General features: G+C 41.1%; 1 protein-coding gene across 1 annotated transcript in view; it reads left to right on the forward strand.

The window, feature by feature from the left end:
• AKAP9 (A-kinase anchoring protein 9) overlaps positions 1-16736 on the forward strand; it is a 162053-nt gene that overhangs the window by 54659 nt on the left and 90658 nt on the right. Inside the window, exon 12 of the mRNA XM_045288755.1 lies at positions 5445-5537. Within this exon, the coding sequence (XP_045144690.1) occupies positions 5445-5537 (93 nt within the window). The remainder of the gene's footprint in view (positions 1-5444; positions 5538-16736) is intronic.

A 16736-nucleotide genomic window follows, 5' to 3' on the forward strand; every position in this document is an offset into this window, starting at 1 on the left:
AAAATAGGATGTTGAGTGCACCTCAACTGAATTTAGAGAACAGTTCAAGAACAGATTTAGCACACTGAACACTGTGACAGAAAACCTAGTGAGTTGTAGGGTAACATCAAGAACAGCATACTTTTGATAGCCTGGCACCATCAGCTCTCTTCACCACATTTGCTTATGTACCCATTTGTCTTCAGCGATAGTGTAGGGAATGTGGGCACCTAGTGATAGGATTTTTTTGTTCTTTGATGCCTGATACCTAGTCCCTTCTACACCTCGTGGTCACACAGGCTGATGTGCTTCTTCCACGTGGTCTTTGTTGCTTCTCAGCTAGATGGCTGCTTGTTTACCTTCAAGCCTTTAAGAACCCAGACGCTATATATTTTGATAGCTGGGCACCATCAGCTTTCTTCACCACATTTCCTTATGCATACATTTGTCTTCAGTGATCGTTTCCGGAAGGTGTGCATCATGGAATGCCAGTTTAATAGAACAAAGTGTTCTTGCATTTAGTAAGTACTTGAGTGGAGGTCCATTGTCCTTCTGCTGCTTAATACTAAACCTATAAATGTATGCATGTAGATCTATTTCCCCACCATCCTATATAAATATATTTACATATGTACATGCCTGTATTTAGACCTCTATAAATATCCTTTGTCTCCTAGTTCTTATCTCCTATGTCCTTTTACTTTCCTCTTGTCCCACTGTCATGTTCAGCCTTCATTTAGGTTTCAGTAATTTCTCTTGGTTACATTGCCCTTGCTGAATCTGTACCAGGCCTCTCACACCCTCCTTGCCACTAATTTTAGATCACTTGTTGCTCCCTTGTCCCTGGGTTGGTCAACACCACCTCCTTTCCCCTGCCTCCTCTCCCATGTCCCCCGGAAACCATTGGTCCCGTTGTTTTCTCCTCCAGACTGTTCATCCAGCCTATCTTATCTAGATAGACCTGTAGAGATAATTATATGCACCAAAAACAAGGCATAGCAAGACAAAGTGACAAAAGAGAACACCATGACAACAAAGAAAACCAATGACCCATAAAAGAATAAATTAATTTTTAAAATAGAAAGAAAAAATTTTTAAAAGAAAGAAAAACCTGTAAATAGATCAAGGTCTGATTTTTGACCTCTAGGCGTGTCCTCCAGTCAAGTCCGATGGGGTGTCAGCTCTGGCCCGAAAGTCTATCCTTTGCACTCCCTCGGGAGCTCCCTCCTCTGCTCCCCCTGTTGCTCTGCTGCACGCATTTAGTGTTTTGCCTCGGTGTTGCGGGGTCAGACCAGGCCAATCCCGACACTGAGTCTCCAGTGTTGTCCCCCGTAGGACCATGGGTCCGTGAGGGAAGTCGCGTTTCATAGTGGTATCAGCCATATATATGGTCCACTCTGTGCATTGACTGTTTGGAGCAGGGATATCATCCCCCAGGCCTGGTGGGCCAGGATGTGCTCCACTCTCTCTTCCTCCCCATTCATTTGCTCCCGTGTGCTCTGATAAGACATGTCCCTCTCCCCTAGCTGCAGCTTCAGTGCCTTCCTCTAAAGTAAATTCTTCTGGAGGGAGAGGGTCATCATCCTTTTCAAGCCATTCTCTTCCCACTTGAGCCCCTAATATTAGCTCCTCATTTCTTCCCCCTCCTTCCCCTGCCCGCCTTCCCTCATGAACCCTTGATAAGTTATAGATTATTTCCATATCTTACATCGTCCTCTGTCACCCCTCACCCACTTTTCTGTTATTCATCCCCCTGGGATGGGGTTATAGATTGATCCTTGTGATCAATTCCCCTCTATCTTTTTTTCTGTCTAATTAAAAATGTTGGGAAGTTCTTTTAATTCTCATTTCCATTATTACCTATTTCTATTCAATATCTCGTTTTTGCATCTGTATTTTTAGATTTTTATTTTGTCGTTGTATTGTTTTTCTTACGTTAACTTTTGTTCTGCAATTGTATTTAATGTGGTTGTATTACAGTCTTCCATTTAGCGGGTTCTGCGTTGGGCTCTAACTGCCAGGTCAGGGGGTAGAAACCCCCAGCTCCTCCATGGAAGAACGAGGGCAGCGTTCTGCACCTGGAAGAGTTAGTCTCAGAAACCCATAGGGGGCAGTTCTACTGAACTCTAGGGGGTTGAAATGAGTAGGAATCCACTCATGGCAATGAGTTCAAGTTTGACTGTGAGATGCAGTTTTACAAATCCTTTTGTCATATTCACATTGTTGAGCTATTATTGTTTCTCTGCTCTTTGTGTGTCTTGTGATTTTTTTTCCCTTGGGGCATGGAAATCTTTTAGTGAGTTAACTCTCTGAAGTTTACCCCATAATTTCGTGGTTTTGCCTTCACTACTTTCTTCAAGGAGCCCTGGTGGCATAGTGAACTAAGCACTTAGCTGCTAACTACACAGTCATTAGTTCAAACCCACTAGCCTCTTTATGGGATAAAGATGAGGCTGTCCAGTTCCATAAAGATTCAAAGTCTCAGAAAATCAAAGGGGTAGTTCTACCTTGCTCTATGAGGTCGCTTTGAGTCCAAACAGGCTTGATGGTAATTAATTTGAGTTTACTGTTGTTGTTACTGCCTGCCAGAAACTTAGCCAGACAGAGCCCTTGCTTACCATTTTCCATTTCTCTCTGTGGTATCTCCCTCTCCCTCCCTGGCTTAATTTAGATTTGAAAGCTCCAGATATTGGTTGTCAGCTTTTATTTTCTCCCATACACACCAGAGAGGATGACTGTTCAAGGGCACTTTCTCTCAGGCCAGATTATCGTGTACTTATCAATTCTTCCACCAGGTGGTGCAGTCTCCTCTCTCTGGTTATTTGTTTTCTATTTCTGCAACCATGTTTTTAGTTGGAAAATGCACACTCACTAAGCCTCTGTTGGAGCGAGTCTTGCCCTCCTGTTTTGCCTGCAGCTTCCTTCCCTGCTCAGTAGAGTTGGCAATTAGAAGAGGCAAAGATGGAATTTTCTCCATTTCATGAGGAGGAAAAGCTGGCACTCTCCAGAAGGGACCTCTGAGAGTTGGTTTGTTAGTTTCAGAGCCTTAGTGGCTCTGTGGTGATTGGGAGAGTAGGCTCTACTTACTTTACTACTCATCTTCTGACTGAACCATAGGGAACCTTCTGTGGGTATTTGTATCAGTTCAGCAACCAACAGTTACTGGTTTGGGGACAGGTGGTCACATTCCGAATGGACCCCAGAGAGGTCTGCCTTGTTGCTATCAGAGCCTGCCTGGTAGTATATTGGCTATGGATGTAGCCTGCACTCAAGATGCTTGCTCTTCACACACAGAGGACAAGTCACCTGTCCTTAGCGTTGATGGAATGGGGAAGCACAGAAAAAGAGGTACTCCCTGGAAGGCTGTCCTGCTGGTTTTTAGGGGCCTGAGCTATGGGGTGCACAGGGAGGCAGGTAGTGTGTTGACTCTGAGATCAGCCATCACTGCAAGGAGCCTTCTTAGGCTTGTCACTGACAGTGTCCAGGTGGGGTTCTTGCTGTCACATGCCAAATGGGCCTCTGTGGAGGTCTGCCTAGTTGATTTTACAGCTGAAGCTTTGGGACCTGTCTCTGCAGACAAGGGTTGTGGTGGTCAAAGAAGCAGGCTCTTTTTTTAGGTCCGCTTCCCCAGTTTCCAAAAACTGTGACCCATGACTAAGGGGAGGGGCAGGGCCAACGAGAGAAGTGCTTTCCTTATTGTGTGTGACTCTTTGATTCTTTGATATTTTTGCCTGTCTGTAGTTCCCTTCTGCATTTCTCTGCTCCCCAGTTCTGAGTCCTCAAAGTCAAGTATCATTTTTTTTTAATCATTGTATTGAGGGCTCATACAACTTTTATAGTCAGGTATCATTTACTTATTTTCCTTTTATATTTCATCTTGTATTTATGGGAGAGGTTTGGAATTATAATTTATTCTGCCATCTTTTTTTTTTTTAACATATGTTCTAGTTTTATGGGTCTATTATGTAGCATTGATAGCTTGTAGAGCAAATTCGTTTCAGTGCTCTGGGAAGTTGGACCAAGCGTTCTCCAGAGTGGTGTTTAGAAGGTGGTTACAAGATGGCTGTATGCTGAAGCAATGAGCAGTCTCCTTGCACAGGACATCGGTTCAATAGAAGCCTTTCATCTTTAGTATACAAGCCATCTAGCTTCAACCATCCTCTGCCGGCCTCTGTATTCCAGGCATTCCCAATCTGTGGCGACTTTTCTCAAACTCCCAGCATCAAGAGCCCAGTCTTCACTTAGATCTTCAGTCCCTGTGTCCTAGAAAAAATAAAGGTTGTGACCCTTCCTCATTCTCGAAGGTGTTGCCTTACTTTTCTGTGGACAGTGATTGACCACTTTATTGGTCCTAACACACTCATTCCATACGGAATATCTGTTTGGATAAAATTCAGACCGTGGATAAATGAAGAAACACTTGTGTACCGAGAACATGTTCACATTTTTTTAAGTATATGGGTGTTTGTTTATAAAGGTAATTTGTACTCATTTGTTGAAAATTTGATACCATTAGTATCCCTCACAAAAAAGAGAGAGATTTGCTTATAATTTTACCAAACTAGCCAGTGCTAACATTTTACTTAAAATTTAATGTGGACACACACGCACATGTGAACCTGATTAATAAAAGAAAATGTTTTGAGAATGATGATGGGCGCAAATGTACGAAAATGCTTGACACAATGGATGGATGGATGGATTATGATAAGAGTTGTACGAGCCCCCAATAAAATTATTTTTTAAAGTATCATTCCCTCTAAAGAACTTTGGTGGTTAAAGTGATCAAGTACTAACCCAAAAGTTTGTGGCTGAACCCATCAGCCTCTCCTTAGGAGAAAGATGTGGCACCACAGGGGTTTCTCTTAGAACCCCCCTGGGCACCTCTCCTCTGTCCCCAGGGTCTCTGTGAGTCAGAATCAACGCAGTCAGCACGGGTTTGATGGTTTGGGATCCCCAGGCCACTCTAGGAGTATATGTTAAAAAGGAAAACTAACATACTGCCATCAAACTGACTTCATCTCATGGAACAGAATACCATGACCCTTTTGGGTTTCCGAGACTTTTAATCCTCCCTGGAGCAGAAAACCTCATCTTCCCTGAGGAGTGACTGGTGGTTCAAACTGCTTACCTTGCGGTTGGCAAGCAGCTCAACGAGTAGCCCCCATACTGTTGGGCCTTGTTGAAATGTAAATAAGGAGTTGTAAATAGTTAAATTAATTTGTCTTTACACCTGTACTTATTAAATTCATAGTGAATAAGTACAATTACATAGTAGAATTATTCACTAGAGTGTTTTTAATTAAATTGGCAGAAGTAGAAGTTATTATGTTTTCCTGAGAGTATCCAGAAGGTTTATAAAAAACAGTGATATTTTAAAGCCATTTTGAGAGTAGAAGCTGAAAGCCAGTATTGTAAAAATTAATGTAAATAAATTTCATGTTTTGATTGTTTTTTTAATTTAGCTTTCTGGTGAATTTGGAGTAAGACAGGAAACAAATATGGCTAAGATGCTGGAAAAGCAATACCAAGAACAATTAGAAGAAGAAGTAGCTAAGGTAAGCTTACCCTTTATCCTAAAGATTGTCATAGTTACTAGTAACCATGAGGCTTTGAAAAGTTTTTTATTGATGGCAGTGTACTTTATTTTAAATTATGAATTTCACTCATAGCTCATCTTTAAGTTACCAGATATGGTATCAACCATGTTTGCTTAAATAGACTACTGTATATTTTTCTTTCAGAAAGCATTTCTCTTTTGATACAAAATAGTAGTGGAAACATTTCAGAATGCTAAAATTAGTTTTATTCTTTATATTTGTTACCTTTATGTGAAGGAGTTTAATTTTTTTGAAACAGGGCTGTGGGGTGGGGCAGGAAATGAGATGGAAGGTGGATAGGCCGCTGTAAATAACCTGTGCCTGGCCCCACCCACTTCAAGAGCCCTGGTGGCACAGTCGGTATATGTTATGAATTGGGCCGCAGTTCACATGTTACAGTTATAGTTTCAAAACCCATAGTGCAGCGGTTCTCCACCTGGGGTCTTTGTCTCCCATTATCTGAGTTTCCAAAGGAATTCAAGTTTTCTGTTTCTCTTAGTGCTTGCATAAAAATCTCAAGTGGAAGATTAACAGCAAGATATTATAGTATGTGATTAAGCACATGAGGTTTGATAGAGGATATGCAATGATTTATATTCTTGTTCTTTTAGTTTTCTAGATGTGTGACCTTAGAAAATTTAGGAAATCTATCTAGGCTTCTATGTGTTAAAAAACAAACACTGCCAATGATGGGGGGGAGTGTGAAGTGGAGATCCAAAGCCCATTAGTAGGCCACTGGAGATCCCCTTGCAGAGGGGTCTCAGGGAGGAGATGAGCCAGTCAGGGTGCGATGTAACAACGATGAGAAATACAACTTTCCTCTAGTTCCTAAATGTTTCCTCCCCGCTCCCACTACCATGACTCGAATTCGACCTTGCAAGTCTGGCTAGACCAGAGGATGTACACGGGTACAGATAGGAACTGAAAATACAGGGAATACAGGGCGGATGAGCCCTATAGGACCAGTGGTGTGAGTGGTGAAACAGGGAGGGTAGAGGGAGAGTGGGTAGGAAAGAGGGAACCGATTACAAGGAACTATATGGGGGATGGACAACCGAAAAGTGGGTGAAGGGAGACATCGGACAGGGCAAGATATGACAAAATACCAATTTATAAACTTATCAAGGGCTCATGGGGGGGGGTGGAGCGGGGAGGGAGGGGAAAAATGAGGACCTAATGTCGGGGGTTTAAGTGGAGAGAAAATGTTTTGAGAATGATGTACAAATGCGCTTTACACAATTGATGTGTGTATGGATTGCGATAACAGTTGTATGAGCCCCTAATAAAATGTTTAAGAAAAAAGAAAATGATGATGGCAACACATGTACAAATGTGCTTGATATGATTGATGTGTGGATTGTTATAAGAGCTATAAGAGCCCCCAATAAAATGATATCTTAAAAAAAACAACAAAACACTGCCATGAAGTCAATTCCAACTCATAGCAACCCTGTAGGACAGGGTAGAACTATTCCTATATGTTAAAAGAGGAGAATAATAGTAATTTCTGTGAGGATTCAATTGGCTGATACATAGAAAGCAGCTAACAGATCAGTTGACATTGTAAATGCTCAGAAATAATATTTTTAACAGTCTCTTTACTGTTATAATTGTGATGAAGTAAAGATGTTTTGTAAAGTAGCTTTGCTCCAAGCTGATAAGGAGCACAAAGGGCAGGTCAGTGAAAACTTTTGTAAAGACACAAGGGGCTGTTACTCTATAGACAACATTAGCTGGTTGTGCGGGGTTTTAAAAAATTTTAGTTTATTGACTTCAGTCATCAGTACTGATGAGATTGTGCTGAACCCCTCATGGACTGTAAAAAGTTGGGAACCAGTGCCCTATAGCCAGGCTACATGGAAAAAGCCCAATAGAGGGGCAGTGACTCCCAGTATAGAGTATGTTCAACTTAGTGTGTGATCTGGGTACTACTAAAAATAGACATTTATTTAAATTTCACAATGTAGAGTCGCTATAAGTCAGAATCTACTTGAGCCTCACTGGGATAGCTACTTGTTTGAATATAAGCCTGGAAGACCCTAGACACTATTCCATTTGATAGCCAGGCACCATCTGCTTTATTCACCATATTTTGCTATGCCACCCTTATCTTCAGTGATCTCTTCATGAATTCACATATGGAGCAGGGCCATGTTATAAGCACTAACTGCTCTTGGATTGGGGCTAGGATCAAGTGGGAGCCCAGAATCCATCTGCTTGTTCACGGTTTATGAACAACTCTGGTTAATTTTAGTGGTTATATAATGACAAAAACAAAAACCAACAAGATTAACAAAAAAACTAAAACAAACAGCAAAAAGTAAAAACATTGTCAATCATCCTCCTGGAGTATAAGGTAATTATACTGATAACATCAATAATTTACCCAGTGGCATAGAATTTAAGGTACTGTTGACATGAGGAGTTTATGCAAGTATAGTCCAACTTTGAGCTGCAGTCCATGAGTCGTTGCTTTGTACAGGCTGATTTTGTAATTGATTGAACTCTGTTGACATTGAGCACGGGGGCTGGTGCTAGGGGAAATTTTCCTGTAGCATTCCTTTCAAGGGCATGTCCTTGTCTATCAGATTAATTCCTGTCATATTAATGCAAGGGAGCATTGAGATACTAAATATATGGTAGTTCTGGATCCCCTTTCAGTGGAAACCCACTAAGCCAGGGGTCCCACCCAAGGTCTAAAGACTGCCATTTCCACACTCTTGGGGTGGCCATCCTTTGCTTCCTCTCCCATCAGGGAATTTCAGCCCTCAGTCCCAAGTACTACAAGTAGCTTTGAGGTAGGGCTTTCAGTAGGCTTCCACATCAAGTCCTTCTGGTATGGCCCTTGGGGGAGGCCATGTCCCCTGTTTAAAGTCATCCTAGTAAACATAGAAAGCAGCTAACAGATCAGTTGACATTGTAAATTGACATTGTAAGTTGACATTGTAAAAGATCTATGACATGGTCCACCAAGGGTTGAGTAGAAACTTATTCAAAGGGTCTATCCAGGAACATAGAACCAGGCTTATTATCTCCTTAGGTTCCCTACAGTTATTATTTATCATCCTTTCCCAATGTGAGGTTGTTCCTCCCCATTTACCCACTGTACCCACCAACAGAAATATAAGTGTCTCCTCTGAAGTGTAGATGCCCCTGGCCCCTGGTCTTCCCTTGATTTCCCAGTAAGGTTCTCTCGTCCCTGTGGAGGGCCTGTGGATTTGTTGCAGCCTTGCACCAGTGGTGCCTGTCCTCATGAAGGAGTGACCTCAGCCAATGTGAGGTCTCCTTTTTCCCAGGTGATTCTTTAAAGTGCATGTAAGGGGGGTAATATATGGTTTGCGTGGGAATTGGCCTCTAAGATTTGTTAATTGGTGTTTCTTCTTACAGTAGTGGACTCAGACAGCATTTGTCCCTTTTGTGATTTATTAACTTCACTCAGCATAATGGATTCCAGGTCCTTCCATGTCATGCTTTCATGGCTGTTTTTGAGGGAGGCTTAGTATTCCGTTATATGTATGTACCAGGATTTCTTGACCCATTCTTCTACTGTTGGGCATTTGGGCTGCTTCTGGTTTCTTGCTATTGTGAATTGTGGCTCCCAAGTTTGACGTAAACATGGGAGAGCACAACTTGTGTTGTATTTCATTTCTCTTGGGTATATGCCTAATCATGGTATGGCTGGGTTGTATAGGATTTCATTTCTGTAAAAAGGTAGTTTTTAGAGGAAAGTGGGAGACTAGTTTTCATTGCATTAAGTGCAAAGTATTCCATTATTTTTTTTGTTTTGTCATGAACTTTTTTTCTTCTTCTTTGGTTTGCTTCTGTGTGGGCGTGGCATACTGGCCGCTCTCTCCAACCTGTGGGTTTAGTGTTGTTTTCAGTAGCACATACTTCTAGGGAGGGGCTGTTGAACTGTCTGAATCCTGGTCCTATTGTTGTTAGATGCCATTGAGTTGGTTCTGACTCATAGCAGCCCTAGGTACAACAGAATCAAACATCTCATGGTCCTTCGCCATCATCACAATTGTTCTTATGTTTGAGCCCAATGCTACACCCGCTATGTCAATCCACTTTACGAGGGTCTTCCTCTTTTTCACTGCCCTTCTACCAAGCATGATGTCCTTTTCCAGCAACTGGTCTCTCCTAATAACATGTGCAAAGTACATGAGATGAAGGCTCACCACCCTTGTCTCTAAGGAGCTTTCTGGCTGTACTTCTTCCAAGACAGATCTTTTTGTTCTTTTGGCTATCCATGGTACTTGCTACATGGTACAATATTCTTCTCCAGCACTTTGATTCAAATGCATTGGTTCCTTTTCTCTCTAACCTTATTTAATGCCCAACTTTCACATACATATGAGGTGATTGAAACTACCATAGCTTGGATCAGGCACACCTTTGCTCTCAAAGTGGCATCCTTGCTTTTTCAGCACTTTAAAGAAGTCTTATGCAGCAGATTTACCCAGTGCAATGCATTATTTGATCTCTTGACTTCCACGAGAATTAATTGTGAATCCAAGCAAAACAAAATCATTGACGACTTCAGTCTTTTCTCCATTTATCATGTTACCTATTGGTTTAGTTGCGAGAATTTTAATATTCTTTACATTGAATTGTAATCCATACTGAATGCTATGTATGTTCCTTAATCTTTATCAGCAAGTACTTCGTGTCCTCCTCGCTTTCAGCAAGTAAGGTTGTATCACCTGGATATTGCAGGTTGTTAATAAGCTTTCCTCCAATCTTGATACTGCATTCTTCTTCATTAAAGCCAGCTTCTCCGAATATTTGCTCAGCATACAAACTGAATAAGTATAGTGAGAGGATACAACCTTGATGCACACCTTTCCTGACTTTAAACCAAGGCAGTATTCCCTTGTTCTGTTTGCTCTACTGCCTCTTGATCCATGTTCAGGTTCTTCATGAGCACAAATAAGTGTTCAGAAATTCCTATTCTTCTCAAGATTATCCATAATTTACTATGGTCCACACAGTCGACTGTGTTGACATCGTCAATACAACACAAGCATCTCTCTAATATTCTCTGCTTCCAGTCATGATTCATCTGACATTAGAAGTGATAACTCTTGTTCCAGGTCCCCTTCTAAATCCAGCCTGAATTTCTGGCAACTCCCTGTCAATGTACTGCTGCAACTGTTGTTGGATGATCTTCAGCAAAATTTTACTTGCTTCTAAGGTCAATCATATTTTTCTATAATTTGTGCATTCTGTTGGGTCACCTTTCTTTGGAATGGCTACGAACACAGATCTCCTCCAGTCAGTTGACCAAATAGCTCTCTTCCAAATTTCTTTCCGTTGGAATTTCATCAATTCCTGGAGCCTTGTTTTTAGTCAGTGCCTTCGTGCAGCTTGGACTTTTTCCTTCACTACCATTGGTTCTTGACCATATGCTAGCTCTTGAAGTGGTTAATGTTGACTAGTCCTTTTTGGTTCAGTGATTCTGTGTATTCTTTTCATCTTTTTTTTTCCAGTTGGAATAATTTTTAATATTTAGATATAAAAAGTGATTGCTGACTTTTTTTAATACACACAATACAGGTGTATCAGGCAAAATGCAGAGGAAGCAGCTCCTCCTGCGCTGTTCCATGTCTCCCCTTTCCTCCCAGCACACGGCACACAGTGGGGGTTTTATGCCACACCACTGTGATGCTTTGTGCCTGTGCGTCCCTCCCCACCATCGCCACTCTGAAACAAAGAGCACAGTCACCAACACTCAGGGCTACATTCCTCCCAGGGCCTCCGTTTGACCTCACAATGGAAGCGTGAGGGGGGAGTCTTTCAAGACAACTTAGGAGCAGTTTAGTGAGGGGTGGGTGGTGGGTAACCGTCTGCATTGCTGCACTCTGGGGTCAGCATGCAGACAGAAGAGCTATCATGGCTGAGTGGAGGGCACAGCTACAAGGTGGGCGTGTCTGTGGGACGGAGGGATTATCCCATCAGGTCCAGACAGATCAATATGCCAAAGTTTGGCAAGAAAAACAACCAAAAAAACCCCAAATTAATCAGCAGTTCAAACGGTTGAAATTCAGACTTCTCCTACCAGGTTCAATACACCCTTAGGATATAGATCTTTCCAGGCAGTGAAGGTGGAGGCCCAGGCATTCCTCCCGACAGCTCTGTGTTGGGTCCTAGGAGTATCTGCCGCTGTTGGAGGTTCTGCTGTTGCTGCATTTGCCACTTCTCTGTCTCAGAGACGGCAGGGAGAATCAGAATCATCAAGGAAGTGGTCTGAATCTATGAGGCTGTCCTGGAAAACCTGTGCATTTTTTGAGCCACTTAAAGGGAAAGATCAAAAGTGGCTCCAGCCACAGACCGGACTCTGAGAACATCTTCATCAGACCCCCGAGTCTCTCCGACAGGGTCTCATCTAGCTTCTTATCATCCTCTTCCTCCTCAGTCTTCTCTGTGTTGCCTTTCAGGAACAATTCACGCGGGACACTGGTGCCCAAAGGCCAGCTGCAGTGCCGGCCAGCCAGCAGGGGCAGCCATGCCTGTGGGGGCCTTTCTATCTTCTTTTGATAGTTCTTGCATCATTCAGTATTTTACCAATACACTATTTCAAGATTGCAACTTGGGGCTTGAGTTTTTCCCTGAGTTATGCTATGATCCACATGGTTGACAGTTCGAGACCACCAGCAGCCCCATGGGAGGAAGACTGGTCTTTCTACTCCCATAAACAGTCACAGTCTTGAAAACCCACAGGGCGTTCGCTCACTATGAGTCATCATTGACTCAGTGGCAGTGAGTTTGGTTTTTGGTTTCAGTTTAAAATATGATAAACATGTTTTTTCTGTTTGGTTTTCTAACTCTAGGTCTTTCCACGTGTCACTATACTATTTTACCATGTCTTCTTGCGCTCCCTTTTGAGATTTTTCTGTTCAGCTCTTTGGCTTCATGATTTCTTCCATTTGTCTTAGCTACTCTAAGATTAAGAGCAAGTTTCAGAGTCTCTTCTGATAGCTACTTTTATCTTTTTTTCTCTTTTTAATAACCCTTTGCTTTCTTCATCTATGGTGTTCTTGATGTTATCCCATAGCTCATCAGATCGTCTGTCATCTGTGCTCAATGTCTCAAATCTGTGCTTGAAATTCAAGTAGCATATACTCAAGGTCATATTTTGGCTTTCGTGACTTATTTTAATTTTCTTCAGCTTCGATCTGCACTTGCTTATGAGCAGTTGATGGTCTATTCCGCAGTTAACCTGTGGCCTCGTTTCAGCTGCTGACACTGAACTCTGTTATCTCTTCCCACAGATGTCAATTTGACTTCTGTGTATACCACCTGGAGAAGTCCACATGTATAGTTGCACTGATCATACAGGGGTGACTGTTTTCAAACTAAGTGTTAATCCATCTTTAAATTACGAAATCAATGTGTAGTGGGTCTGATATTTTATGTTAACTGAATGTTTCAGTTATAGAAACATATACACGTACAGGTTTATATATTTACTCTGAATTTAAATGTAAAATTTTGTTGTTATTGTGGGATGGGTTTTTTTGTTCTTTATTTGGTTTTGTTTGGTTGGGTTTTTTTTTAATCATGGGTACAGTGAAAAAATATTAACAACACTTACCGAAGGATTGACAGTAGATTGAAAAGAGGCCTGGGGACTGAACCTGGAGCAGCACAGAACTAAGAGGACCTGCAAATTACATAGGGAAAGAGTTGTGTGAAAGAAGTCAAGCATACAAACTAAAGAATATATATAGGTCTTACAGAGGATATTTCTACATATGTTACATGTACTGCAAATATACTCACGAATAGAGTAAAGCATACAGAGGAAAATGTTATAAAATTTTTTTACTAATAACCAAACACTCAGAGAATGAGTCACTGGGCCAGGGGCTCAGGACAGTAGTCTTAGGGGACACCAAGGTCAAATGGCATAGCATAATCCAAAATAACAGTGTTCTACCTCCTTTGATGAGTTCTGTACCCCTGTCTGGAATAAAGAGTGAAAAAGTGCAAAGAGAAATGGAAACACTCTGGAGTACTGATGCATCATGTAAACCCCAATCTCTATGACGCAACGACCAGGAGAACTAGCTGGTGCTTGACTATTGCTGTTTACCTGCTCTGAATGGCAAACACCAAAGGACGTCCTGGAGGGAATGGGAAGAAAATGTGGAACAAAACTCAAAATCATAAACAAAGACTGAGTTTACTGATTTATCCCAAGACAAGGCTTGTAGACAACCTTCGGGTCTAAGAATAAACTCACACCATCAGCCAAGTGATGGACAAGCCTATAGGGTGAACAGTAACACCAGGGAGGTATGTAACATGAAACAATAACCCATACCTGGTCCAAAGGACAGCATTTTCCCAGGGGAAAAGCTCAGAAGTGACAGAGGGATAGAAAGAAAGACAAAGGGAAATGGTAAACAGGGAAGAAGTAAAAAGAGTGTTGTTAAATTGTGAGGACTGTGATCAAGGACATGAAACAAAATGTTATGAATTGTTAATAAAAACTAATTTGTTGCATAAACTTTCACCCAAATCACAAGTAAAAAAATTTTAAACTGCATTTTATAAAAATGCAAGTAATAAAAATCAAAGGAGTGCATGTTTACATTTATTTTGCTTATTTTCAGTGTATTAATAATTGAGAATTAATACATATCATATCTTTCTGTAGTTCATTCATGCCATGCAGAATTGTACAATCGTTACCATAATCAGTTCTAAACATTCTTTTCCTTCCTTGACTCCTTGATAGTCTCCCTTTTACACGTCCCCACCACCACCAAAACCCTTATTCTACTTGTTTCTGTAAGTTCATCACATGCATTTAATTGTAATCCCTAGCCTAAGAAAACGTTCTTATGAAGGAGCCCTGGTGGCACAGTGGTTTCGCATTGGACTGCATTCCTTATGATCAACAGTTTGAAACCACCAGCAGTTCCAAAGGAGAAAAACTGGGCTTGCTACTCCCATAAATGGTTAAAGTCTTGGAAACCCACAGGGGGTTCACTATGAGTCAGAATTGATTCAATGGCAATGAGAGTTTTGAGTTTATGATGGGTATTTGCCCTTATTAAGGGATCACTGAAGATATGGATGCTATAGCAAAGTACACTAAGAAGATCCAATGGTGCCTGCCTATCAGAAAGAATATCATCTGGGGTCTTAAAAGGTCATCTTAAAACAAGCAGCTATCTAAATGAGGTCAACTTAGCCCATGTGAAAGCACACTACCCTGTGTGATCCAAGGATTGTAAATAATAAAATCCAAGATCAGAGGAGGGAATTGCATTAGAGCGTAAATTCTGAGCCCCTGGTTTGCAGAAGCCTGAAGATGGCAGAGAAAGACCAAAACCTGTTTGCATAGCCCTCATTTTTATTAAGCCTCCATTGAATTCCCTGAGACCATTGACCAGGGATGTGCATCAGAAAGCAAATATTGTTAGGTTAAATTTTAACATCTTATCATTTGTTTTCCCCTCTGACCCATTTTAAATTTATTTTTGTTTTTATTATTTCCTGCTTGCTTTTGGATTGAGAGGTTTCTGTGCCTTGTTACCTTTGTTGGGGGTGTTGTGTGATGTTCTTTATGTGAAATTCACAGTAAGTAAACCTACAGAGACAGTAACAGATTCATAGTTTCTTAGGGCTGTGGCAGGGGAGGTTGGGGGACATGGGTGCAAAATTAAGAATACAATGAGTATACATTTTTGTACAGTGAGACTGATTAATTGAACTTGGGCCAGATTGGAAAAGGAGACAAACTCTTGAGGAGTTTTACTTGCAAGGGAATCAGAGAAATGCTAAGGTACCTAAAAGGATGGTGTAGGATCATCAAGTGGGAGATTTTTTGTTGTTTTACTTTTGTTTAGCTGGGAGATAATACATATTTACATACTAATAGAAATTATCCAGAAGAAAAGGAAACAGTATACTGGTTGAAGAGAGGGAGAGGCTGATGCCGGTGTTCTTAATTAGATAAGAAAGTATGAGATCTGATGGTGAGGGGTGCCAGTTGGTGGGAACCTGGAAGTTTAAAATCTCAGGAAAGAGGGTAAGAAATATTGGGGTTATGATTCAGTTATGCTTTTCGATATGGTACTCACTGCTCTGGTGACCACTGCTACATCTTATTCCAATTTATAGCGACCTGTGAGACAGTAGGAATGCTCCATAGGATTTTGGAGGTGGCGAGTCTTTATGGAAGCTGACTGCTTCATTCTCCTCCTGCGAGCACCACCCTGAACCCACTGCCCCACCAGGCTTCTTGGTATAGCAAGGATTTAATGAAATAATATAAGAACTTTTAACATTTTCTGCTGCTGCTTTTATTATTGTTTTTGTTACCACCTGTATTGTTTTTATTGAACTCCATTCAGGACTCCATTCAGCAGCTGGAGGAGATAGCATCTGAGAGGAAGGAGGCTAGCAAGAACCAGGTGGGAATCAGGACCCCAAATAGGCCAATCAGGTTCAAGACAGGAAATTAAAGTAAAGCCCAGTCATACATCCTGGACCAACAGGGAAAAGTTAGAGAAAGCTGAAGGTCAGTAGGGGTGAAGGTTTCTAACCCAAGAGATATTTTATCCTTGGATTTATAGCAGCCAGGTTTTCCCCATTGCAAATCATTTGTGGAGCTAGGACTTGAAATAGAGTCATTGGTGCGCAAAGACTGATCTGTCATAAAAACCAGTATTTCACTTCCTGAAATGTATCATACGTAAATTAGAAAACAGGTACAATGGTACAGTTTTAAATACTTAATCATAGTGGTATTTAAAATAATTAAAGATGGCATCAGTTTAACTGTCCAGCAATAGAAAATTGGTTGATTATACTGGTAAAATATTGGTGTAATAGGAAACTTTTAACTCAGTTAAGATCATAATAGAAATGCTTTTCTTGATGAGAAATGATAGCGTTGCTATGAGTTGGAATTACCTTCACAGCAACGAGTTTTGTATAGTTAAACTGTAAAAGCAGATTAAAAGATAAGCATATGATCATATTTAAAGGAAAAGAAAAAGTCCACACTGGTATAGTAAGTTGCGGGGCGGTGGGGGTGGGGGGGGACGTCAAGAGCTATATAGTGTCTTATTTTCTTCATTCTGATAACTTTACTGAACAGTTAATGCTTTTGTAATAAGAAAAATATTTTTTTAATTT

The sequence above is a fragment of the Echinops telfairi genome, unplaced genomic scaffold (assembly GCF_000313985.2).
Source record: "Echinops telfairi isolate 266 unplaced genomic scaffold, ASM31398v2 ScPeMD7_23;HRSCAF=83, whole genome shotgun sequence".
NCBI lineage: Eukaryota > Metazoa > Chordata > Mammalia > Afrosoricida > Tenrecidae > Echinops > Echinops telfairi.